At 30.2% G+C, this 27,755-nt stretch overlaps 1 protein-coding gene across 2 annotated transcripts in view; it reads left to right on the top strand.

Moving 5' to 3' along the window:
- LOC117175706 (obg-like ATPase 1) overlaps nt 1-27,755 on the top strand; it is a 48,848-nt gene that overhangs the window by 17,559 nt on the left and 3,534 nt on the right. Inside the window, exons 4-9 of one of the 2 annotated variants that reach the window (XM_033365468.1) lie at nt 3,736-3,863; nt 7,782-7,957; nt 20,985-21,062; nt 21,374-21,471; nt 22,003-22,143; nt 26,904-27,000. In XM_033365468.1, the coding sequence (XP_033221359.1) occupies nt 3,736-3,863; nt 7,782-7,957; nt 20,985-21,062; nt 21,374-21,471; nt 22,003-22,143; nt 26,904-27,000 (718 nt within the window). Of the gene's footprint in view, nt 1-3,735; nt 3,864-7,241; nt 7,458-7,781; nt 7,958-20,984; nt 21,063-21,373; nt 21,472-22,002; nt 22,144-26,903; nt 27,001-27,755 lie in introns of those variants that run through there. The other variant, XM_033365469.1, reaches the window with a different exon arrangement.

The raw sequence follows: 27,755 nt of genomic DNA, 5'->3' as shown, positions 1-27,755 counted from the left end.
TATCTCCCTTTCTCTTGTATATTGGTACGATAATCGCTTCTTTCCAATCGTCTGGTACGTCTCCCATCTCGAAACATAAATTTATCAATTCGCACAGTCTATTTGGTATGCACGCGCCACCGTATTTAAGCATTTCAGCGTTAATACCGTCTACCCAGGCAGCCTTACCGTTTTTAAAGTTCTTAATTATATCCCTAACCTCAGTGACACAAACTTTTTCAATTGAGTTTTCCATCGCATCGTGTTCAACATTGCAGTTGTGGTGTCCTATAGCTTCATCTCCGAATTGTCTCCATTGATAATAATAACAATAACAATAATTTATTCTTTGAACGTTCCACTGGAACGTTCCCAAGCGGCGGACATCTTACACGCTCAGGGAACGTTCCGAAGGTTTCCGCGGAACGTTCCTGGAACGGTCCGTGCTACTAGGGAAAAGTTTGGCTGGAATTCGTTTGTCACTTCCAAATGTCTATTATTCGTATTCTTTGCATAATCTGGACAAAATTTGTCGCTACATACAATAATTAAAGTTTATTTAAACTTATAATGCATTGAAACTTACATGAAATTGTGAAGTAACAGTTTTTTTTTAATTTTGATAAAAATATGTTTTTTCACTGTACAAGATGGAAATTCTATCTAAAACGATTGGTTTTAGATGCAGATTTGTTTTTAGCATTATATCATTGTTTTAAACTTCACGAAACAATCGTAAAAACATTTTTATGCAAAGATTAAAATACATCTTTAAAATTGTATCTACTCTTTCTAGTTCCAGTTTACGGCACCAGGTGGTGAAATGGTCGGTCACTATTCCCAATATACCGAAAAAATGCATACACCTATTTCATATTAAAAATATATAAAAAATAAAAAATTAACTATGTTTTTTTTAATTTGAATTTTATCTTTTTTGTATTCCGCGTATGAAATTACCTCCAACAAAATGTTGTATTGCTGAAAAAAAAGACTATTAGAAAAAGGCTATATTTTAATAAAGAGCTGGGATGAATAATTCCCGAAATAACGCTAATTTCACTGAACAATTGTAATTGTTAATAATAATAAATTAATCATTTAATTCTTATAATTTTTATAAGTAATTTTCTGTGCGGGCTTCAATAAAAATAAAATTGAAAAAATTGTCCTATTTTGAATTTTCTAGTTTTTTTTCAATATAAAATAGGTACTTCCGTAAATTCTTTAGACATATAGTTTTACATACATAAAAAAATTGGTGACTGTAAGAACTTATTTTGTCATATATTTTGAGCCCAAATTCAATTTTTTCCATTTTCAACACGCTTTGAGGAGGTAAAATATATTAATCGATTTTAAAACCTAGATTTCGTATTGAATTTGTCCGTCCCCTTTCCTATCTCCTCCAATTTTTCGGGACGACTAGACACAGCCACAAAAAAACTTCTCGTTTAGAAAAAAGGTCTTGTTGAAAATTAAAAAAAAAAGATATAATTTGCCTTTTGTTCATTGTATAGTTATGTTCTGAGAGTGGAAAATTATTTAACAAAGAGGATTAGTGTGACTGTACTAATAATTTTATGAACTGCAATAAACAGAGATTAGAGTATTTTATAATTAAAAGTTTAGATGCAATCACAGTATTCTTGCATTTTTAGAAGCCACTTATTTTTCATTTGTTTTTTATATAAATAAAATAGGAACAAAAGAATAACAAGTAACGTTTGAAAATTGAAAAACACCGTTATTGCACCCAATCGGTCAATTCGATAAGTTGTTCATTTCTTCGCCGCTTAACATTGTAAAAATATACTTTTTAAACAACACTTATGGTCACCAATAATTAAGCATTTTTCTATTTATGCTTCTGCTTTAAATAAAAACATTTAATGGCTCAGATTTTTACATGTAGCGAGTGGTTATTATTTATTATTTAATTCAGTATTATATATTAAAATATTATTATATCATATTTGTAACAAACACTATTATCCTTAAATGTTCAATATACTTTTCTAATATAGTTCTCATAAATATAAAAATAAAATCGAATAGTACAGAATTAAATGTCATCATCCAATCCTGATCATAATTTGGGAGGATTGAAAATGCAAATTAGGGAGGTCATCCTGGATCAAAGAGTAGAAATTCAGTTTTCTATCCTTTAAATTTCGTATCCCGATCAGCGATCACATTTGCCATGGAGCATTAACCAACTCCTGCCTCGTGGCACGTGACAATACAGAGAACAGTCTTTGATGAAAACCGACCGACTGATGCGTTTGCGAGTGTGCTCATCCTCGCACCTTCACCCTCGTCGCGTCGCAACAAAGGCTAATCGATCAATGAGGCCGGCATTAGCATTTAAATACCAATCATTATTGTCATCAAATGCCACGTTTTCCCACTCTAATTCCTGACCTTTGATTTTTGCTCTACATGTGAACAAGAATAAAATTCAATAATTGAATCATAATTATATTTTGAAGCAGGAAAAGGTCAGGAAAAATTTGAAGGTGCAAAAAGCTCTATTTAGTAACGCTCTAATTTAAAATCCGGGTTGCAGCAGGACCAGGAAACCCTGAAGAAGCAATCTTGTATTTAAGCTACTTTTTTATTTTCACCAAAAACGTGAAATTTTTAATGCTTGGAATTGAAAATTGATCAATTTTTGAATGTTCAATTTGATCTTTTTTCAGTTATAAATGCTGACAGTATTACCAAATAAAAAAATCCTGTGTTTTGTTTGGCTTCCACTTTGAATTTTTGTATTATTAGATTTAAACGTTTATCATTTATATATTTTTTCGAATTTTTAATTTTTCGAATTTGAAAATAACCTCAACCTCGTGAAAAGTCAATACTTTAATAAAATTTTAAAAATACAATAAATCAGAGAACCCTTCAGTAATGAAAAATGCTAGCTAAATCACGACCTGCATCTCATTGTCAAAAACATATCTATCATACAAAAAAAAAACAAGTTCAGTAAACTTCATTAGGAAGAGAAGTTGATTTGAGGTTAAAAAGTTTCATATTATTTTAATTGTTCTGTAATAGTTATTAAATTATAATTTTTGAGTCAAAACTAGATGGAGCGAAATTATTGAGTAATAAAGACTACAGGTAACTGCTTAATTTCCCGAAAAGGCCTATCAAACATGTATCGTGAAAAATGGATCTTAACAAAATAATTAGTTAGGTCTTTTTTCCCCGGTAAGAATTTTCTAAATTTTCTAAATTTCGTTGAAAATCAAGATAAACCTTCAGTAATCGCGAGATTAAATAAAGTAAACAAGTAAAATTGTTCAATTTAATACGATTTTAATTAAAATCAGAAAATTTTTAGTAAATTTTTTATTCTTCAATCTTCAAACTATAAATAATGGTTCAATTTAAAATTTGACAGTAAACTTGTCCTCAAGTTTTTAGGTACGCAGAAAGCGAAATTGTACAATTTCAAATGCCAGTGACTTGAACGTTATTTTTAGTTTAAAATTATGAAACAGGATTACGTTCTTAGATTTTTTAAATCTTAAAACTTAATGTTTTGAAGTTTGAACTGGATATTATAGGAAGGCTTTCATGCCTTAAATATAAACGCATCAAATGTTCCGAATAAAAATTATTTCTTTCAATTCGTTAAGGTTCTCAGAAAATGATGAATCTTAGTGAAGGAAGGTAAATGGTTAAGGAAATGAATTTAATAAAAGTGTAACAAATTATCAACTAATGTTCTCTTTCATTTTCCAGTAAGGTGCCTGCATTTTTGAATGTGGTGGATATCGCTGGGTTAGTAAAAGGAGCTGCTGAAGGTCAGGGTTTGGGAAACGCTTTTCTTTCCCATATTAGTGCCTGCGATGGCATCTTTCATTTGTGCCGTAAGTATATTTTTTAATTGCAATGTAATTTTTGTACTCTATTCAAAATGCGCGTTTCAAGATAAGAATTAAAATAACGGTACCTCATAATCATTTATACTATTGTTTGCAAATAACCATCTGATAATAATAACTATTCCTATAAACTCGATTAGTAAATTTCTATTACAACGAGCGTCAATACTCTACACTTATTTCCTGTTTAAGAGATAATTGATTCTAAAAGTGTTGGATTTTGAACGATAGTACATGTAGGTCATTAGGGAAATCAAGGCTTTTATATTGTCGGTAGGAATTTAATTACGAATTTAATAATTAATCGCATTTGAGCATTGTTTTGTGTTAATATCTACAATAGAGCTTCTCTGCGTTTACGATTTACATTTCCCTTCACGCAATTTTCGCTCCTCATAATTACGACTGCAGACCACATTCTATGAACATCAAACCCTTCCGGCCTCTTTTATTATCCCTAGGTTTTATTAGTTCTCTTCTAGATCTCCGAGTTTTGTTGAGCGATATATAGGATGAATGACCTGCAAATGCATTACGAAATACGAAATATGCAATAGGTAATTCCTTTCCAAAATACAATCCTCGCGTTATCCCTCTTTATGTCTTTGGCAGCGACATCGAAACTAAGGCATTGACGCCCATTAGCGACCAGTAAATGTAAGGCACTAATCATCACGAGGCGGCGCCAGTTACTTTGCCATAAGTACGCGTACGGAATATTGATAATGACAGGGATGTTGCGCATCGTCTCACTTGCCGTTAAATTGCGTATACGAGTTTAGGATGATTATTTGCTGACTCCGTACAACCGGCAAGAGAGTGGGCAGGCACTTGTAACTGGTCCCTGGTATATACTTAAAGACTTATAAATACAATGCTAACCATAAGAATATCTCTTTCGACGCATCCACTTATCGTTTATTATTATTTAAATGATGCCTGTATAACAGATTGTCGGCAATAACAGTGGATCATCCGTACTCGATAATTTCATTGTAATTCATATACTTCTATGGCAATGGACTGCTGTCTCTTTCCTTTTCAGAGCAACACCTACCAGAGTAATCGCTGCGGGAGGAAATTGATTTTTTGCCGATGATGAAGTGTTTACAAAGTCAGTTTCTTATTGAAATAAGATTCAACGTTTTTTCGCTTAAACCACTGACCTGCTGAGGTAAAATGAGAGCGACTGGCTCAATCAGTTTGTGATGGACGTTTCTTGGATAATCATAGCAGATATTTTAGAGAATGACAAATTATTGTTAAAGATTTAACAGTATTCATTACTAAAGTGGTCACTGAACCGCGGAAACCAGGAAATTACCATTTTTCTGACCAGGAATTTGTTTAATTGAGCAGAGATTTTTAGTCCGTGAAATCTATGTTCATACTGTTGCTTTTTTGATTCGGAAATTTATCCAAGATAGCGCTGAAATCGAAGTTTCCATAGTACGTTTAGAGAATACATTGTGCGTTATTCAGTGGTCATTTGTGGATTTACTATCAGCGAGAAAATTCGAGACCTCTGATTTTGACGTCGAATAAGTATGTGAAGTAAAAATGGTAAGTTCATGAAAAAAGTCTCATTTTAAAGGTGCAAATGTTGCACGTTAATGAGCAGAAAATTAATATTCCAAAAAATTATTTGTAGCTTACAAATCTGAAAATCTGATGAAAAGTAAGGGAATTTGATAGCTTTTAAAAACAGTGAACTCTGAAGCATATTTTTTTATAGAAAAAATGATAAGAAAAATCTGAAAAAATTCATAGTGGTACATTCAACATTTCTGAACAGATTGCCGTCGAAAAATTTCCAAAATATAAATGATTGACTGACTTCAAATGTTGCAATTTGTACGAAGACAACAAGAAGCACATACTTCCTTCAAATTGTAAACTGTTACAGATAGTTCAACTAACTACCTCGAATTTAAATCACTTCATTATCTTCATTAAAACTGAAGCTAGTGCGCTCGCATATTTATTCACAAAAAACGAACAATTATTTACATTTTGCAAATTTTTCGACGGCAATCTGTTCAGAAATGTTTAATGTACCACCATGAATTTTTTGAGATTTTTCCTATCATTTTTTCTATAAAAAAAATATGCTTCAAAGTTCACTGTTTTTAAAAGCTATCAAATTTCCTTACTTTTCATCAGATATTCAGATCTGTAAGCTACAAATAATTTTTTGGAATATTACTTTTCTGCTCATTAACGTGCAACATTTGCACCTTTAAAATGAAACTTTGTTTATTAACCTACCATTTTTTCTTCACATACTTATTCAGCGTCAAAGCCAGAGAACTCGAAATTTCTCACCGATAGTAGTAATCTGCCAGTGTGGCGGCGTTTGGAACTAAGTAATAATATGTCAGAAGCTGCCACCGTTCTTTAAAGGTTTATCAAACGCTCACTTTTCAGGAGGCTTATCAGAAGGCTTATCATTAATTATTTTTAATTGAACAAATTTCAACTTAGCTAAACGTTATTAAACAATTTTCAACTGAAATTCTTTATAGTTAAACAATTTTCAATTGCAGACGTTAAAAATTAAATATTTTCAGGTTGATGCTTTATAAGTTGGAGAATTTAAAAATAGCAGTATGTAAAATTGAAGAATTTGAAATTGAAACATTTAAATTACAAAATTTTCTTTCAAAGCAGAAGCAAACATTGTTAGATTAGAAAATTTATTTTTGTGCTTAAAAATGAATTATTTTAAAATTGTACAGTTACAAATTAAAGCCTTTTCAATTGCAGTTTCAATTGCTCATTCTTTTTAAATTTCAGATTGAAAGTCTTGAATACTTGAAAAGTATCAGTGCTTATTTCAGATTGTGGAATTTGATTGTCCTAATTTAAAATTTTCAATCTCGAATATTTTAATGTTTTAAATAATTTTGGTTTGAAAATTTTCAACCGGAATTGAAGGTCGGTAGTATAGATGTAGATAAGGAACTAAGCGGGAATTTTTTTAAAGATCGAAATCTTCTTAATTTGGAGATTGTCTAATTTTGAAAACTTCGGGTCATCTTGGATCACTAATACTTGTATTAGTATTCATGTTGAATATTCGCTACTAGCTTCAGAAATGTTCTCTACATTTTCCCATTAAAATGACTTGATTTGAAACCTGAATTGTGGAAATGTGAACCTTTTCGCATAAAAATCTGTTTGCCCGGAATAAGAATAGCATTAAATTTTCCTTCAGCTTCCGACACACAGCTCGTAAAATGTGAAGAGGGGCTCGCGGCAGAAATGGTGCGTGATTCGCAGCAGTACAGCAGAAAGGGTTTAAGGCAACAGGAAACTAAAAATGCCTCGTTATCCTTCTGCTTTTTCATTTATCGGCTTCTCTACACACCGCCAAGTCGATTATTGATACTTTCGATACTTGGCGTGTTTCTCACCTACCGACGTAAGAGGGAATGATTCGACGAAGAGCATCCGGTCCGCCCTGCTGTATTATGAGGATCGAAGATGGAAAGCGCACCAGAAAGAACCCGGTACTAGATTCCGCATCAGATAACATTCCAAGTAGTTGTGGCGTTCAACGGCATCGCGTCTTGGCAGGTGGTAATTTTAGTAATTAAACCGAACTGTAATTTTCGCACTGAGGGTACCGCTCTCTTAAATAATGGACGAGAACCTTTCTTGCGGTCATATCGCAAAGTGCCCCTGTATTTCTCTAAAGAAGAGCGGAAAACTAGAATCCAATAGTTTCTTACACTTTCCGTGGCAAGGATGTTCACAATTTACGAAGGAATTATAATTAGCAACCCTACTTACAGGAGTTTATCATTTTTATATTTCTACAAATGTTTTAAATTCTTCATCATTATACATTATTTCTAGAAACTTCAGAAGTTGAAGAAACGCTATCTTCTCTGTTTGCAGGAGCTTTTGAAGACGACGATGTAACGCATATCGAAGGAGACGTCAATCCTGTTAGAGACTTGGAGATAATCAGTGAGGAGTTACGATTGAAAGACATTGAGTTCCTGAATGTCCACTTAGAGAAATTGGAAAAGCTGGTAGTACGAGGCAATGATAAGAAACTCAAGCCTGAATACGTGAGTAAATTAAGTATCTATGTTATAATAGTTCAGTGGTCATAATTTCATTCATAAAGTCCATCAATGACGGCGTCTATATTCTGACATACGTGGAACACGAAAAGGGATTTGAAGATTAGTATCAAATCGTCGATTCATCTTCTTCATAAACGGATTATTCGAATAGTTCTCAATCGCCATTTCTCTTATTTGTACTTCGTGATCATTCAATATCTTTTGATGCAATTTAATTTCTGAATGGGAACTTAAATAAGTGGAAACGATTCTAATGGTAGATCTTGGTCCGGTATATATTAAATGATTTTTGATGATCCTTACATTGCAATCTGATGACAAACCATCTCGTTTGCAATGATTAGTCAATGGTGTCGCGCCATGGGCGACGTGACTTGGCGAGCACCTCGTTGTGAAAGATATCATCGAACCAGACGTAGGTACCAATAGTGATATCGACTACATTCTAATTTTAATCCAAACAAATTTCAGTAATTTTTTCACGTCCAGATATATCTACTTCTATTGATTGGAAGATAACTGATTTCTTCTGAGACCGGGAAATGCCCAAGTTCGATTTCAACAGTTTTTCAAATAATCAAAGTGCAGTCTTGAAGATTTAAACAATTAAAAATTAAAAGCATTTGAAGTTGAGCGTTTTTGATAAAAAACTGTTTTATTTAATCAACTGTAAATATAAATAAATTAATTAATTTTAACATAGATCTGTACATTAAGTATAAAAATCTGAACAATAATTGATATGATAAACGATTCTAGATCCGTTTAAAATTTTAGAATTTCCATATTGGAACTGTTTCAATTCGAAAGTCTTCATGAGAATTGGAATTAATATATCATTTATTCCGATAATTTTATTTTTAATTTAAAGTATTAGGTCTCCCTTTATATTATTTTTCATATTAAAATTTAATAAATAAATTTATTAATATATTATTTCTATTAATTTTTGTTAGCCATTAAAAATACAAACGTGCGTTAAAAACTTTATAAACTATTTTCAACTTAAAGTAACTCCATAATAATATAGTCGTGATTAAATGGTTTCATTAAAATTAAAATATTGTTTAATTCTAAATTATTCAATTTTCAACACATTTAATTTCACATTTTTAATTTATAAAAAGAATAAGTATTTAATATTTAGCAATATTTCATTGTTCATTTAAGACGAGTTAATTGAAACCAAATATTTAAAAGGAAACAATTTGATATTGAATTGTTTGATTAATAATTTCAAAAATGTTTAATTATTATGTGAAATTGTTAAATTGTGATGTATAAATAACAGTTGAACACTTATTATTTGTAGAAAAAGTTTGAGTAATTTTAAGAGATATTTAGAAATTATGAAAAGATTCAAAATTAATAAAGAATTTAAAATTATTTCAAGTAATTTAAACCAAGTGTGTTATTATTTTTTTCATAACTTCTAAACATATTTTTAAATTAATCGAAGTTTTCCTACAATTTTTGAAAAACCGTGAAAATTTAAAAAAAATCCGTCAAGTCTTCCAAATTCTGTTTTGATAATTTTTGAAATCTCTTAAAATCTTTTTAAACTTTCTGTTACAACAATTTTTCAAAATAAAAAATCGTTTTCAATTTTCCTAAGAATCTTATGAAAATGCTTTTATTTCTTTGAAATCTTTCACAATTCTTAAAAAGCTTCTAAATTTGTTGTTTGAAATCTGCAAAAATTTTCATTTTGTTTTAAATTCGTCTGTAAGTATTTGCACAAAAATTTCGGTACAGATAAACGAATTTTGTCAGTACACGCACTTCTATGGTTATTTATAAATTCAATTTTTAAGGATTTTTTTTTCAATTTGCAGAATTTTCTATAAATTGTAGAAAAAATTCAATTCCTTTTTAAACTATATTTAAAAGTGTCGAAAAAAATTTCAAACATTGTTTTAAATTTGGGAAAATTTTTAACCACTTCTAGATTTCTCAAGATTTTAAAATAAAATTTTAAAGCTTTTCAGGGATGCTTAAACTATTTACAATACAAATAATTTAACTTCTAATTTAAGAACTGTTAAGCTAAAAAAATATATTTTACAATTTTTAATTTGTCAAACTTAAAATTACTTAAAATAATATAATTTTGAAAAATTGTAAAGTTCATTGCTTGATTTTTTAATTTAGAGTATTGAAAATGTTAACGTGGATTTATATTTTTGGTACTTAATCTGAATCCTTAAACTCTATAATATATACAAGTTCTCATTTTTTCACTTTATTTGCATTTCATTTAACATTGTTCGATTTAAAAGTGTTATTACCTTCCATTTTATATGTGTAAATTATTATTGAGAATTTGAATTCATAATTTATGAAATTAAAAACTTTTAAACTTCAATTTTCAAAATTTGAAATTCAAGAGTTCCACTTTGAATGCTTTAATTTGTTGTTTATTCTTGAATATAGTTTGATTTTTTAAATTTCATTGACCGTAATAAATGTTTACAATCCGGGAAATGACCGGGAACTGTTCTCTTCGATTTAAACGGCGACCCTGAATTTCCCATTCTTAGTTTAAATTGCAAAAGTTCAAATTGAAAAGCACGTAACTTGAAAATAATTTAAACTTTTCTGATTGACAACATTCAAGAAAGAAGTCTATATTTAAAAAAATATTTTTTATATATTATTTATTATTATACCCCAATTTTTAAAACTTGAAAAGAATTAAATTTTCTGATGTCATAGTGGCCACTGACCGGGGGAAAAAATGTGTTTGGAATCACCTCCAGTTTTACTAGCCATTTATGTAAAAATATATCAAAGATGATTATGTCTTTATGATTTCAAAGTTAATGTTTCGTTCAAAAAATCATGCTCCTTTTATACCGTATATTAAAGAATGTAAAGCTTGTAATAAAATACAATTTAGGGATACTTTAAATGTCAAGCAAACAAATTCTAAAACCGCCTTTCGATAAAAACTAATTTGAAGTTGGATCATGCCATAAGATAACGTGTTATATATTTTGTCTTCATATATAAAACTAATTCTCTTTCAGTCTTTTCGTGGCCATTAAATTATATTGTTTTGTTTTATTGTTTATTATAAGATCTTTTTTTGTTTTTAGCCTCAAGTGAGAACTGAATTAATAGAACCCAATAAGAAACTCCTACTATGTTTTATTGAAAGTTAATTCTTTTTAATTGAAAAGTCTACTATTATATTTTTGTTACAGAATTCCTCTCATTTGGTCAAAGTTTTAACTGTGTTGTTAAACATTCGTTTTTTTTTTATAGAACTTTGGTCCTTTTGAATTAAAAATTCAATTTTTGTAAGAAAAGTCTTTTTTTTTGTTGAAAGTTCATATCCTTTGGTTCAAAAGTTTACTTTTTGAATGAAAATTCGACTATTTCGTTGTTAAGTTGTCTTTTAAGATTGAAAATTGAATTTTTTCCAGTCATATTTTTCGGATGAAAATTCAACTGTTTTGTTGAAAATTTGTCCTATTTGTGGAAATTTATATTTTAGTAGAAAAGGAATATTTTGTGGTTAAAATGGTCATTTTTTATTAATCTCTTTTTGTGAAAATTTAATTTTTTTTTTTAAATTAAACTATTTGCTTGAAAATGCATCTTTTTATCGAGAGTTAATTCTTTTTAATTAAAAGTTTATTATTATAAATTTGATCCAGAATTCGTCCCTTTCGGTTAGAAATTCTACTATTTGGTTGAAAATTCAACTGTTTTCTTTTAAAAATCCTCCTTTTTGATCGAAAGTTCTAGTTTTTCTTTAACATAAATGCAATTGTTTTTGGTTGAAATTTAACCTTTTTTGTTTGAAAATTCGATAATTTGGTTGAAGATTCATCTTTTTAGGTTGAAATTTCTGTTGTTTGGTTAAAAATTCCACTTTTTAGATATTATTATTAAAAAAAATTTCTGTGTTGAAATGTTTTCACAGGCTTATACTGTCCAACATGTCGAAGGCATTTTTGGTTAGAGTTGGATTTTTATTTGATCATTTTGCACGGAGTTGTCCCGGTATATATCATTAGTCACGAACGCATTTTTATAATGCAATCAAGTGATTTGATGAGAGCAGTCTGCCCAGACATATTGGACAAAGCCTGGTTTTTACCCCATCATTGACAGACTGGGTTGCAGTCAAGTACACGATGGGTGGACCTACAGCTTAAGGTGGGTTCCGAACCACCAGAACCTCGCTAAAGGTACATTGAAAAATTTCAAGAGGTACCGGCTCAGGGATCGAATCCCGAACCTCTGACGTGAAGTCCGAGTGTCTAACCAACTGAGCCACCGAGGCTCTTTATTATTATTATTATTATTATTATTATTATTATTATATTATTATATTTGTGTAAAATTTGATCCCCCCCCCCCAGTTTTTGTCAAATGTCCACGTCTTGAGATCCTCTGAAACCGAAAAACAGGTTTTTACGAATGTGTCTGTCTATATGTCTGTATGTATGTCTGTCTGTATGTCTGTGAACACGATAACTTTCGAAAAAATTAATCTATTAGATTGCCCTTTAGCACACTAGTTTAATGTCCTAAGCTAAAGGTCCAGTTCGTCAGCCAGCCATTTTGGATAAAAATTCAAAAAGTGGGCACATTTTGAATATTTTTGAGACCACTTTTTTAAAAAATCCAAAATTCTCTGTACGGTTATTTATAGAATTTCAAAAGTTGAACAATTTATCCTCATGACTTTTTTTGAAAAATCAAAAATTACCAGAGTTAGAGCATTTTCAAAATAAAAAAAAAACAAATTAAAATGAACATTTTAAGCCAAACAACGCATGATACGAAAAAAAATCAAGAGAAAAAATACGTTACTTTTTAAAAGCCCTACAAGATTACGATAATAATTTTTTTAATTTGGTCGAAAAGGTAAAAATTCCAAATTCCAAGCAAAGAGAAGAAAAACTTTGCTTTTTGAAATCCCTACAGGACTACAATAAAAACTTTTTTAATTTGGTCGAAAAGTTGAACATTCCAAATTTAATCGTACCAAAAATAATGAAAAATTCCATTTTCTAGTCAAACTATGCAAGATACGAAAAAATTAAAAAAGCTGAAATTGCGCGCCCTGGGAAGAACTACAAATTTATAATGAATCACTTTTCGATATAAGCTACGAGAAAAAATGAGACAAAAATTGTTCATCCAAAAAAGAGCTATAATTTTTGATAGGACACGTAGTTTTTGCTATAGTCGTAAAAAATATCATTCAAAATAAAAATATTAAATTTGTTTGAAAAAGCGACACAAGGTACGAACTTAAATTACCAGACAGAAGTTGTTCGCCTAAAAAGATCTATAAATTTATTATTAATCATTTTTTGATTGAGCGAGTAGATCTTCTTTTAATCGTAAAACATAAGAAAAAAATGCAAAAATGAACTTTTTGGAAAAAGCGCAGAAAAGACGAAAGAGGACATAGGCTCCTATATAGGACCCTGTATAGGTTCCTGTATTAGATCCTATGCAGATGCGCAGTAGTTTTTATTCGATCGTAAAAAACAACATTGAAAATAAAAAATTATAAAAACAAGGAAATAAGTATTAGTGTGATTCAATTTTTATGCATATTGTGAATTGTAATGATATACATTTATTGAAATGATGCATGTTTCAGAGCAGCTTAGAATACAATTTAAAGCAAAATAAGAAACAAATACAAAAATAATCATGATAAATACAATTTGCTTTTTATTTTGCAATTTTTTAATAAGTAATCTCAGACAGAGTTACATAAAAAGGTATTATAATTGATACAAAAGTGTTATGTCTGATGTAGAAAAGTTTACATGTTGGATAAAATCGAGTGCGAAGCACGAGATACGTGATGAGAATGTGTTCGTTAAAGCCAAAAGAGCTTTAACAAAAGAGAGTTCAAAATTACAAAATTACAGTTGTCGGTCCGTTCACCTTTGATTTTAAAAGGTCTGTGCCCGAATGTGGAAGAAATGCAAAGACTAAGTGCGGAGTGCAATTGCCATCAGTCGCATGCCGTAGGTGCGCTCAAACTCTCTTTTAACGAAAGAGAATTCTCAATTACAAAATTACAGTGGTTGATGTTTTAAGTCTTAATTTTAAAATGTTTGCGCAAGAATGTGCGAAAATATAAAGGCCGAGCTCGTAGCGCGACGTAAATATATAATCGAGCGCGAAACGCGAGAAGCAAAAGTTGCGCGCCCTGGGCGCGCTCAATCTTGCAAGCGAGACGAGCCGCGCGCACAGCGCGCGATGAGAATGTACCCGCTTAGTGGGCACATTTTTTGTTTTAAATTTGTCTCTTTTACTTAAAAGTTAAACTACTTGGTTGTACATGCAACTGTTCGGTTGAAAATAAACTTTTTTGTTGAAAATTCATCTTTTTGTATTTTTTATCTCCGAAGTCTAAAATCACGGTTGTAATCATTTACCTTATATATATTGTGAGCCAACAAACAAAAAAATCTTACTACGCGTTTTTGAGAAAAAATTTTTTTTTTATTTTTAACAATTAAAAATCTCATTATTCTGGAAAACTACGCAACATATGAATAGCAGTTTATAGTTCAGAATTGTTTAGCTTCCTGAAATATATTAAATTGTACCCTTTCCAGATATAGATTTTGTTTGATTTAATAAATTTTTCCAAAAATATAGAAAAAATCGACTAAAATAGCCTTTAATTTAACGAGCTATAACGTTTATTTTTAGTTCGCTGAATGTGTAAAGACTATTTTCCATATAATAATGTATATAATGTAATGTATATAATGTATATAATATATAATGTCCATATAATAATGTATAATAATGAATAATAGGTGTTAATCTCTAAAATTGAAGAAATATAATCATTTTTACCTATTAAGAATCTAATTTTTCTCGAAAACAAAGCAAAATAGGAATAGCAATTCATACTGCAAAATTGTTCCTCTTTCCATAATCTATAAAAATATACCCTTAACAGATGTATATCGTGTGTACTTTAATAAACATTATTTTAAAAAAAAGTATGAAAAATACATTAAAGCGACTAAAATAGCATTTAGTTTGACGAAATTCAAGAGCTTATTTTTTTTTTAACTTTTTTTTAGTTGAGTATCAATATTCAAATTCGTCTCCCTTCCTGAAACTTTAAAATGATAACCCTTACCAGATATTTGATATTGATACTCAACTAAAAAAAATCTTAAAACTATAATATCTTGAATTTTTCAAATTGAATGCTATTTTGGTCGCTTTAATATATTTTGCATACTTTTTTTTTAAATAATTTTTCTTAAAATACACAAGATCTACATCTGGTAAGGGTACATTTTTATAGATTTCGGGAAGAGGAACAATTTGGAACTATGGAATTGCTATTCGTACTTTGCGTCATTCTCGAGAAAAATGAGATTTTTAATTGTTAATAATGAAAAAATCTTTTTTCTGAAAAACGCGTAGTACGATTTTTTTGTTTCTTGGCTCAAAATAACCGGAAAGCATCCCCGAACCACGTACAAAAGAAAAACTGGATGTGCAAGTACTTTTGAGTTGAACTTAATCGAAGCTGGCCGTGATAGTTTACCATGGCGTTCAAAACTTTTAATTATTTTCAAAAGTTATATAATAAAGTAATTATTATAAAATAATTATTACCGTAATCGCTTAAGAGTCAGCCGGGAAAAAAAGTAATTTTTTACCGAGAAAACAGGCCATCCTGGAAGTATATTGTATAAAATAAAAAAGAACCTCGCACTAAAAAGCTAGGCATAATCGGTCCAAGTTTTTTTCAGTAATTTGTACTAGTTGTATAAACTAAAAGAGCAGTTAATCTCAGTAAAATACACAAGAACCTTTTTTCAATGTATTCAGTGCCGGTTCCTTTTAAAATCCCATAGTTTAATATTTTAAGAATCCACATTTACAAACTTTACTATGCTATTTTATCAGCTACCATCAGTATCAGAATTGTGGACTCGGAGAATTTCACTTACCATATTGGCTCTTAAATCCCCGATTTAAAAAATTGAAAGCCCTCTAGTAAAAACAAGCTCGGATCTCTGCCGTCCTACTTATTACCATTATTATTACCTCGGCGATGTATCAGGACCGGGCGGTCACTACAATAGCCAAGATCGTATCCGACAAATCCAAGTGGGTGATCCGGCCTTTTACAATAACGAGAGGGCTTCGCGCCAGGAAATTGAATGTAATCGGTTTGGGAGACCGGTTATATCTATGTTTTACAATTACGTGTGGGTGTAGACCGCGCCTAGTTGGCAAAATCGATCGAAATGTCGCTCCGTTATGCACTTCGGGCCAATGTAAATAGTACGCGATCACGAGATCCTTGATTTCACCGCAAAGTTCACAAGGAACGGGTCATGTGTTTACCACTTACGATCATCATCATCATCGTCATCATATGAACACTGTACGAGCCTCTTGAGTAAATGTATGCTTTTTATAAAGCAAAACTATAGCGCTTGTCTAAGATTATTATCAGTTTGGTTTATAGCCTTACTCTTGTAATGACTTCTACCTTAGATCAAAAATAAATTTTAATACCTATTGTATGTACACTACTGCTGATAACAGAGAGACCACCTGGTTTTCTGAGAATTGCTGAAGAAAGTTCTGGCAAGAAAAATGGTTTCAATAGAAACAAAATCTGTTCCTTAATCCAAGCTTGAATTGGAAAACCGACTAACAATCTCAGGGTGGTCACTCAATATTCTAAAACCAATTCAGTCATTTTCCGATTCCCAAACATTTTTTTCTGTTAATTATTTGTTTTTTTTGGTTGTTTAAATTTTCAAATTGAAATGTTTATACTACACAATTTGTATTTGGAATAATTGTTTTGTTGTATTCTTAATGTCTTTTTAATAATATGAAGGGCATTAGTGCTCTAATTTCTCTAATTAAATATATATTGAGAAAAGATTCTCAAAATTATTGAATCTGTCGCGTAACTATCATAAATTTGAAGCGTTTAACACTTTAGGATTCAAAATTCAAATTTAGACACTTTGAGGGCAATCAAAATTGTATTTGAAACGCTTTCTGATACAAGTTTTGCTGTCCAATATTAAAAACAAATGTATTTGGAAAGATTGAATCAAAAATGATTAAATTGTATATTCTACTACTTAAAAATATTATCCATTTTATAAAGTACGTTGAAATGTGGCTAAGCAGCTTGTTTTTTCGTGTTTTTTTCAATAAAGTTCAAGCTGGGATTTAAATTAGGTATTGATTGATAAGAAAGAAAGCAATTTTTAAAAGTAAAATGTTTGCTTCAAAGGAAGAGATTCGTCCTGAAGCATGTTTTTTCAGGTAAATAAAAAATAAGGTACACGTGTTTTTTGTACGTATCCAAATTCATATTTAGGGGGTGAAATCACACTTTGAAGTTTTCGATTAATCACTTGAGAAATATAATTTTCAGTGAAATGTATCATTTAAAAGGCAGTGTAAACTGTGCTTAGACTGAAATTATGTTATTAGAATGCAGTAAAATATTGATTTTTAACCATCATCCCCTTAAACTGGGGTTAACCACCCCCTATGACTAAAATACATAAAAATTCCTGATTTTCACACAAGTTAATTTTTTTTAATGATTAATGAAGTAGTGTAAAAAATACAACACGTTATATCTTTTTGTACTCCGTGTCAGATTTAAACAGGGTAAAGCACCCTAATGTAAATTTTCGTTTTCTTGAATAATTGTAACAGTACCAGTTTTATTATCGTAGCGAAAATTTATTTTCATTTTAAATTTCACTTCAATTTGGGTATGTATAAAAAATAGGTGTACCTTATTTTGTAGTGCTCTAAAACATACTGCCGAACAAATCAAACCCGAGCACTTGGGTATTTTAAACAAATATTTAAGTTCTGGAGCTACATCATTTTCAAATTTGAAGTCGACTTTTCTTTAAATTTTTACATTTCTGAGAGTGTCTTTCGGATTCTAATGAAATATAAAGGTATTTTGTAAAACAAGATGCTGTATTATAAAAAATAGGGAAGAACAACATTTTCACCAAAAAAATAAAAGCAATTTATTGATTGGCTTTTTTTACGGAAACCGCTATATTTTATTTTATTTCTCTTTTTTTTATAATCATATTCCTTGTTTTTTTAAACTTTCATTTGAAAAACATAAATTAGTGGACACTAATCAATTTTTCAGCATCCTTAGGTTTTGGTCGTGCGATATTATTTACAATTCGTATGCTTAAACCAAAAGTTACCAAATAATCAAATTTACAAGTCTTATCGGTTTCGGATTGTTTTCGTGTTTTTGGTCCTTAATTAAAATTTATATTAAAAAATCATCAGATTTCTAAGAAGATTCATAATTTTTTAGACATTTTAGGATACATTTGACGTGAAAATTTGAGTTTTCAAACAAGAAACATTATAATTTGAACAAAAGATTTAGAATCTTTTAACAATTTTGGATTTTGGTAGTCCTTTTTCGGCTGTTGTTATTTTTGTAGTAAAAAATTATTAGATTTAATTCCGGTAATTTCGATATAGATTTCAAACAAGATTGATTATTTTTTAATAATTTAAGGTTATGTTAGTGTTTTAAACTGGAAATCGGTTATCTTAAAGAAAACCGTTAATTTTGAAAGAATTAAAAAAATAACGAATTTTTGAACGATATTAGGTATTGCTCACATTTTTAATCTGGAACTAGTTTAGATTTCAAAAAAATGTAAAATTCGAAACGATTTGTTGTTGTGTTATCATGTTTCACCGGGAATCGGTTATTTAAAATAAGCTACAATTATTAAGTGGATATTTGACGGACTTTGATGGTCGATGGAACAGCAGTCCAGTAGCATTGCGACTGGACTGATGCTGTTTAAATATGCATAACTCACGAACCAGACAAGTCTCCATCATTTTTTGAAAAATGAGACTTATTGTAAAAAAAACAATTAATATGAATCTAAAAAAATCAAAAATTCAATAAAAAAATGAAAACAATTTTTGTTATCAAAAATTCAATTAAATAAATTGTTTTCATTTTTTTTTAAATAAAACTTATTGTAAAAGAAACAAGTAATATGAATTTAAAAAATCAAAAATTCAATAAAAACTTTTTTTATTATTTTTTTATTCCTCAAAAGAATGTTCTTCCATATTTCACTTCAAGCAGCATCTTGCTTGACAAAATGCCTATAAGTTCCATTAGAATCCGAAAAAGGATCGGAAAGATTACAGTTGAAAGGAAAGTCAATCTCAAATTTAAAAATCGCGTGGCTCCCAGAATTTTCCAAATTTTCGACAATCCTTCTACCAACAAATATTTCTCATCATTCACTACTACTGCACTGAGTTTCATTAAAATCAACTAGAGGGTTGCCATGTTTTATATTCTTGACCTGAAAAGCGTCAATAGTGTAAAAAATCAAGTCACGGTTCTTATAGTTTTCATTTTAATATTATTTCCTTTGAAAAATTTAAATTTAAAAAGTTTTAATCTTTAATCACAGTGAACCCTAGAGATAGGGCCCCCTGTTATAGTTCTTCCGAGAATTTTTGCGCTCGCCGCAAGCAGGAAATTTGCGCGGTGTGGGCGGCTGTCGCTCAGGCCTGAACACAAAAAAGCGTTCTTTACGAAACGGTCCTCTATCTGGATAATTCCCCACCTCCTCCAGCCCCAAAACTGGCCTAGTTTCAGTGTTCCACTGCATTTGATTTATTTAGTTCTGAAATAATAATGATAATAATTAAAGTGCTAAACGTTTTTATTTCACGTTCTGCCACTTTGAACAATTTCAATTTAAAGCCAACCTATTTTGAATTATATTTTGTAGTTTTGAATTTGAAACTCTCGACTTTTTATTATTAAAATTTTTTAATTATTGCATTTACAAGGATTTCATTTGCACAAATTTGAAATATTAATACTGCCAGTTTGAAATCATTTTTTTTTTATCTAGAAATTTCAAAAATTTCTGTTTTATACCATACAATTTTATATATTTAAATCTAAAAGTATTGAATTTTAATTTCATTCATTGATGAAAAAATCATTTGCTCGCAGACACGAAGCCTTTAACATTAAACAATTTAAAATTAAAAGCGCTTCAAAATGTAAAAAATTCCATTGAAATTATAGCCATTTAAAATAATTTCTAAACTATTTCGTGCAATCTCACATTGTTTCATATGATATCAAGTGAAACTTAAATTTTAAAGTGATTGTGTAACTTTCTTGATATAAAATTAATTCCCTACTTTCCCCGGATTTACAATTTTACAAGTGTTCTGGTCCATTGGCTACCCTGAATGACTTAAAATTCAGGTCCTCTATAGTATTGACATGATAAATATTAAAGATCTTCTGATTTGAATGGTCAAACAAAACGTCCTGAAATCAGCCTTTGTCAATATTCAATGAAGAAATCGTTTCTTTACCCCCTTAACGACCTGTTGAAATTAACAAAATGATAGTCACACGTGCAATGCGCCCGAGGTGCATACCTGTATTTTTTCCGCTTTAACTAGGGGACCGCCGTGATCGAAAATTTCGCATAAGTGTTCCTTGTCACGAAAAGCAGTGGTTTCGGTACCAAGCTGCACGCCAAAAGTAAGTAGAATTCGCGCAAATTCGCTGAGAATATTGCTGGTCTTGCAAAATTACTGAAGAAAATTAAGAGCGCGGGTGGGAAAGAACGCAAGCACTTCCTGGAACGAATCAATCAGTAAAGGATTACCACCTTCCGCGGATCGGCTCTTTGCAATTTCCAGCAGCTCTTATTCTTAGCAATTTGCGAAAAAGTTTTTGAGACCCCGCGATTCTATTCTGCCGCTGCAGTACTTAAATCTTTTGCTTCAATTTACTTCTTACTCTTTCACAAGAAACTAATCGTCTCCAGATGCAGTTGCGTCTCCCCATTAATATTTAAACCGTGCACTGCTTCCTTATTGAATATTTCAGTAACAACTTATTATCTGGTACTGAAACTAATTTTAGTAAATAATTTCTTTGTTTTTTTTTTCATTACAGGAGACTCTTCTCAAAGTCAAAACAATTCTTGTTGATGATAAGAACCATATTCGATTCGCCGACTGGAGTTTAAACGATGTGAGTTTTTTATATATGTACTTTAAATAGATTCAGAGAACGCGATTTTTTAAGGGAATCTGGGAAGTTAATAGAAATTGAAAAACTCGGTAGGTACTATACATTTCCGGGAACTTATTGCAATTGAATCTTTTTGTGGAATGCCTAACTGACCGCGGACTTGAGAACTGCTCCAGGCCAAGTGCAGAAGTTTCAATTGATTTTTTATTTTTTTATCTGGAATGTAGGCAAAGTTATCCAGTAACCTTGAATTTCACAAATATAGGGGACAAGTTCTATATATCTAATTTCCCACGTATAAAATATTTCAGATTGAGGTGCTGAATAAATATCTTTTCCTGACGTCAAAGCCAGTAATTTACCTAGTGAACCTATCGGAAAAAGATTACATTCGAAAGAAGAACAAGTGGTAAGTTGTAAAATGAAACCACAGTAAACTAGGAATAAAAAAAACTTCATAAAAGCGATTCTTGCGACAGAATGCAGAATGAAAAATGCACATTGCTTTGCTCACAACACGAACTACGTGTGATTATTAATTCAATTATTCAGGTGGAATTGATAGGAATACATTTGAAAAGAATGATATCCAATTTACCCTCTGGAGTGTTAAACGCTTGATGTCTATCAAATACGAATCAACCTATGATTAGCATACGATTGTCATTGGATCTAAGTTAATACACCTCGCAATGACAGTCATTTTCTTCGCGTCCGTAATACCATTTTTTCACATCCGTAAAAAAATAATTGAAAACAATGATGCAGCAGTTTGTTGGATAATTTTCATAGATGAGATCTCTTGCAGTTATTTGTCATGCATTCCTATCTAGATCATTGTATTATTTATTCCTATTCAGATATTATTTCTTACATTTTGATTTTATAATTGTTTTTCCTGAAAGAGATATCTTTTCTAACCATAAATTTTCTTTGAAAGGTTAATCAAGATCAAAGAATGGGTTGATAAAAATGATCCTGGTGCATCTCTGATTCCCTTCAGCGGAGCCTTCGAGAACAAAGTGATTGACATGGACGAGGCTGAGCGAGAAAAATATTACGAGGAAAGTAAAGTCACTAGGTACGAAAAATAATAACTAAAAACAAACATAAACTCATTTTCTGATAAATCTTTGATGATCCAGTTCTAATTATTTAAAATCTTCATCAAATTCAAACTTCGTAGACTCGAGAGAAATTGGTTCCCACAGGTTTTTAACTATGGTAAGAGTAATAGTGGGTTCCAAGTTTCGAGTCCCCCAACGTCTAGACACGTGTACATCCCTCTTTTATAGTTGAGCAACGTTAAAACAGGCGGCTGAGAAACATTATATTTTTTATGCAGGGCTATTCAGATTCTTGCAAAATTGCACAGAAAACTCTACGCCCTTATCGGCAGAGGGTATAATCACAGATACCGCCGCGAGTCGGCCAGTGGGTCATCCGCATTCAGGAAGTGCGCGTGAACTACACTAAAACCAGAAAAATATAGACTTTGGGTCAAAAAATTTTTCTTCCGCCGGAGGTTATTCTAAATTACATTCTAAAATCCAAATGCAAAAACCGGGAAATAACTTGGGATTTGATTCAGTGATTGGCACACACTCATTTGTAAGCATTCAAAATTTTTTCAATTTATTGATTCGAAGTTTCATCATTTTTCTCTTAAATTGATCAAAAGCTATCTAAATTTTGAATGAAATGAGTTGTAGGTAAAGTTATATTGTCAATTTTTTAAGTAGCTATTGCAAATATAGCTCAAATTCGAATATTTTCGACTAAAGTTTCAAAAAGATATGAAATTATCAAGAAGATATGAAATTATAAAGATTCTTCAATGTTCTTAGGCTCATTTTTAAGGTAAATTTTTAGAGACTTGCAACAACTTATCAGCATAAATTTACCCTCGGCAACAAATTATATTTACATTTTCGAAAGCTTTTTGCTCCAATAAGTGACTTGAACGTCTTGCACGATGTAAGGAAATTTGTTTACATTTACCTTTAAAATGAGCACAAGAATATTTAAAAATGTTTCATATTTCGGATGTTATTTGAAATTCAACAATACATTAAATTTTGAACTATTTATTTTATTCAGAATTTAAGTAGCTTTTCATCTATTTTTAGTGTGTCCACTCTGCCTGGAAAACCTTGAATTGCTAGGGAATTTTTATTGTTGAAAATTCAACAGTTCTAATTAATGATTTATCATTTTAGTTGAAAATTAATATTTTTATTTTAGTTAAAAACTCACCTGTCAGTTTGAAAATTTGTCTTTTCTAGTTGAAAATTCAACTATTTCTCTACTTATGTATTTTGTTTAAAAATCGTATTTTTATTGAAGGATTAATCTTCTTTTTGGAAAATTCATTTTTTTTTTTTTGGTAGAAAGAACAACTCTTTTGTTAAAAGTTCAGCTTTTTGGTTTAAAATGTGTCCATTTCAGTTGAAGATTTATCATTTTAGTTAAAAATTCACCACTGGTTGAAATTTTTTAGTGTGTGGAAAATTTATTTTCTTTTTAACTGAAAATTTAACAATCCCACTTTTTATTAAAAGCTGATCTCATTTAGTTCAAAATTAAACTGTTTGGTTGAGAATTAATGAATTTGATTAAAAAGTCGTCTTTTTTGGCAGAAAGTTAAACGCTTGATAAAAATTCTTCTTTTTGGTTTAAATTAAAAATTCACCTATTTGCTTGAAAGTTTTTCTTTTATAGTTGAAAGTTTTAATATTTCATTGAATTAGGTATTTTGTTTAAAAATGGTCTTTTTGATGGAAGATTAATCTTTTCGTTTGAAAATTAATCTTCTTTTTTAAAAACTTATCTTTTTTGTTGAAAATTTAAGTGTCCTATTTAAATATTCATCATTTCAGATGCAAATTTATCTTTTTAGTAGAAAGTTAAACTCTTTTGTCAAAAATTCTTTGATTCGTTTCGAAATTTGTCTTTTTTTTTTTTGAAAATTCAACTATTTCGTTTATTTTTTTATTCTGTTTAACATGCATATTTTATGGGAGTTAGTAGAAAGTTACACTCTCATTACAAATTCATCTTTTTGGTTTAAAATTCATCTATTCCAGTCGAAGATTCATCACTTCAATTGAAAAATTTATTTAATTTTGTGAAAAATAAATCTTTTAAACTGAAAATTTAACCATTACACTTTTTCTTAAAAACTAATATTTTTTCGTTCAAAATTCAACTAAATGGTTGAAATTTGACCCTTTTTTAATTGAAAATTCCACTTTTTTATTTGAAATTAATTAATTTTTTTAAAATGGTCTTTTTTGGCATAAAATTAATCTTTTTTCATAAAAATTCCACTATTTGGTTAAAAATTCGTCTGTCTTGTTGAAAATGCAAGAAATTACTAATCATGTTTTCAGTATTATTTAAGTATTAAATTAATTGACGTTACTAATATATTTAAGAGTATCTTATAACATAATTTGTCAAAGCTTTCTAAATACATATTCCGAATCGATTGTTTTAAAAGATGTAAAATATTTGAATTGCTCCGTACTATGGATACCTATGGATACCTGCAAAAATCTTGAGATACCGGAAAAAACCCTGGAATTATCAGGGATTTTTTTCCAGGATTTGTGTAGACACCCTGTATTTTATTTTTAACAAATTAAATACTAAAAAATGGGTGTCCATATGTTATGCTGTGGTGGTGATTTTTTTTTTCTTATTCAAAAATAGAATTTTTAATTGTTTAAAGGAAAGTGTAAGATGTCTCGAAAATTAGCATAAAGAGCATTATTTTGTTAGATTCGTTTATGATATTCAGATTAATCTCTGATCGAGTATTATACATTAAAATAAAATATTCTGATTTTATCAGTTTTTAAATAATTAAAGTACTAATTAACCGGGACAAATCAAAAATTGACCGTGAGAAATCATCCGCCAAATAGACACCCTGAATTCCTTGATAGCTGCATTTTTTGCACAATTGATAAAGACCTCTAAGATAAACAGCAATTTAAAAACCATCTTCCTTTTCTTTTTCGAATATTTCAAGTTTAGGGAGACCCTAGGTCTAGAATTAAGAAACGCCTAGGAATACTTGAAAGTCGTTTCTGTTCTCTATTTCAGACTCCAATTTGACATTTTGAGAGCAGCTATTAATTTGATCTGAAACAGCAGCCTAAAAACATGGAAATCGAAGCTCTATTGTACCCCATTGACGATAAAAATAATTTTGCATGGGGTGGGAGCGCGTGAAAGAGAAAGACAGAAACAGTTGGGCAAAGGGGTCAACCGGTAATCAGAGGACTGCCGTGATTTTATTTCGAGACCGCAGATCGGCGGATGCACAAAGTGGGTGCCTCGGACTGGAGGAATGATAAAATTGCGGTATTAAGTCGTTCGCTTTATGTGTATTCTCTGAAGTCTCGAAATCCAGTCCAGACTTTGCCGTCGGAGTCGGATGACTCCTTTGGTCCCACCCTGTCATTAGACGATATTTGGTCCGAGACAATCATATTCCACGGTCCATGGTCCACAAGCTGCGCTCGTTTTGTTCGAAAATTTCCAGTTTCCATCATGTTCGAATTCGCGTTTTGTCGCACTATCCTTTCTTTCTGGCGTGTCTTTAATGGTCCCATTTAGTGTCCTGACCCTCGAGGGACCGCTCGTAAACCGCGTAATGTATACGCAATCTGACCATATTACGGCATGGCCAGTGGGTTCTGATAATTAGGGGGAAAAGGATAAAAGGGACGAAAGTGTATTTTATATAAATTAGGAATGTTGGATTTAAACAACAAAATTAATTTTATATTAGTCTATTGAAGTCATTTACACTCCGCTTTCTATTTTTTACTTCTGAATTTCCACATTTTTACTCATGAGTAAAATCAAAAATCAAATCCAAAGTTGATCATGTTTTATTCGAAAATGGTGTATTATGAGTTTTACATGAATTAACAAAAATTGCTTTCCACTGGTGTAGTTTTTCAATAATTTAGTGAATAACCTCAGATTTGCACATCTTTGAAAACACAGTATTAGCTTGCGGTATATAATAAACGGTTATGATTGAGTGTGAATACAATTGTGGCCATCCAAAGAAGGATTGTTGATCTATCAAACGATTTTCTGAACATTTAAAAAATTAGTTTTCTTAAAAAGAAGAAATTCTTAAGAAAAAATGTGAAAAAAAAACAAATTATTTCGAATTACCATTTAAGATTTCTACAAATAAATCTCTTACGCTTTTTCGTAATTTCCATGAAAGATATTGATCTTATTATTGTGCTCCCTTCTCCATTATGCCTGTTGTTAGCAGTTTTCAAAAAATTATACACTTTGATTTTAAAAATATATAAGTAATATTAGTATGAAAAAAATAGTTTATCAGAAGAAAGAATGGAAAATGCAGTGTATTATTAACAATATCGACATTTTTGAGAAAACAATCTTTACTATTTTTATCATTCGATATACTATTAAGAGATTTCTCATCATTTAAGTAAATAAATATTAAATAGGGTGGTCCAAAAGTCGCAAAGTTTGAAAATGCAATATTCACATGGAATTTCTTGTTTTTTTCTCGTTTTTTTGTGCTTGCAACCAAAATTTTAGGATACAATTAAACTAATTTTTCATAATAAATTTAATAATAATGCGAAATAAAAAAATAGAGTAATTTTTTAAATCATTTACCTTTTTGTCTAATAATTCAGACTTTTAGTTTAGTGTATGTAGAAATGTAAATATTTTCGATAAGATTTCATTTGCATCATATATATTTTTTCTTGTATGATAAAATACGTGTTTATCTTTTCTTTCTTATATTTTCTATTAATAAACTTTTTTTTTCAGTGCACTAGATAAAATTATAGTTCAGGGATACAAAGCACTGCAGTTGCAGTATTTCTTTACAGCAGGTCATGATGAAGTTAAAGCTTGGACCATTCAGGTAAATGAATTCACAAATCTTAAAATAGTTGCTGTAAATTTATAATTTTATCGTGTAACTGTAGATGAAACAATATGAGGATTTTCAATTAAAAGCAATTAGTTTAAAGTTACTTTTCTAGGTTTAATTTTAAAGATACATTTTAATTTGTGCCTCAAAATGATTTTACGATTGTTTTGTGGAGTTTAAAAAAATTATTAAGTGACAAAAATAAGTTTTTATAAAAAAGAAGCGTTTTAGATGAAATTTCCAGCCGTGGAGAAAAAACAAATTTTTCTTGTCAAACGTATGTTCTGCTTAATAAAAAAAAAAACAATTATGGTGCTGTTTATTGTAGATTTCAACACACTATCAACTTAAATAAAGTTTCTTTAATGTACATATATAGCATAGCGAAAATTTTGATCCAAATTATGCAATGAATACGAATAATAGACGTTTGAAATTGAAATACGTATTCTAACAGAACTTTCAGGATATATTATTATTATTATAAAAAACATTTCAGTGTTGAAATGTTGTCACAGGCTTATACTGTCCGGTATATTAACTGTCCCGGTATATATCATCAGTCACGGACACATTTTTATAATGCAATCAAGTGTAGTCAAGTACACGATGGGGGGACCTACAGCTTAAGGTGGGTTTCGAATCACCAGAACCTCGGTAAAGGTACATTGAAAAATTTCCAGAGGTACCGGCTCAGGGATCGAACCCCGGACCTCTGCGGTGAAGTCCGGGGGTCTAACCAACTG

The sequence above is a fragment of the Belonocnema kinseyi genome, chromosome 6 (genome assembly GCF_010883055.1).
Source record: "Belonocnema kinseyi isolate 2016_QV_RU_SX_M_011 chromosome 6, B_treatae_v1, whole genome shotgun sequence".
NCBI classification, from domain to species: domain Eukaryota; kingdom Metazoa; phylum Arthropoda; class Insecta; order Hymenoptera; family Cynipidae; genus Belonocnema; species Belonocnema kinseyi.
This window is presented reverse-complemented; position numbering and strand designations above follow the sequence as displayed.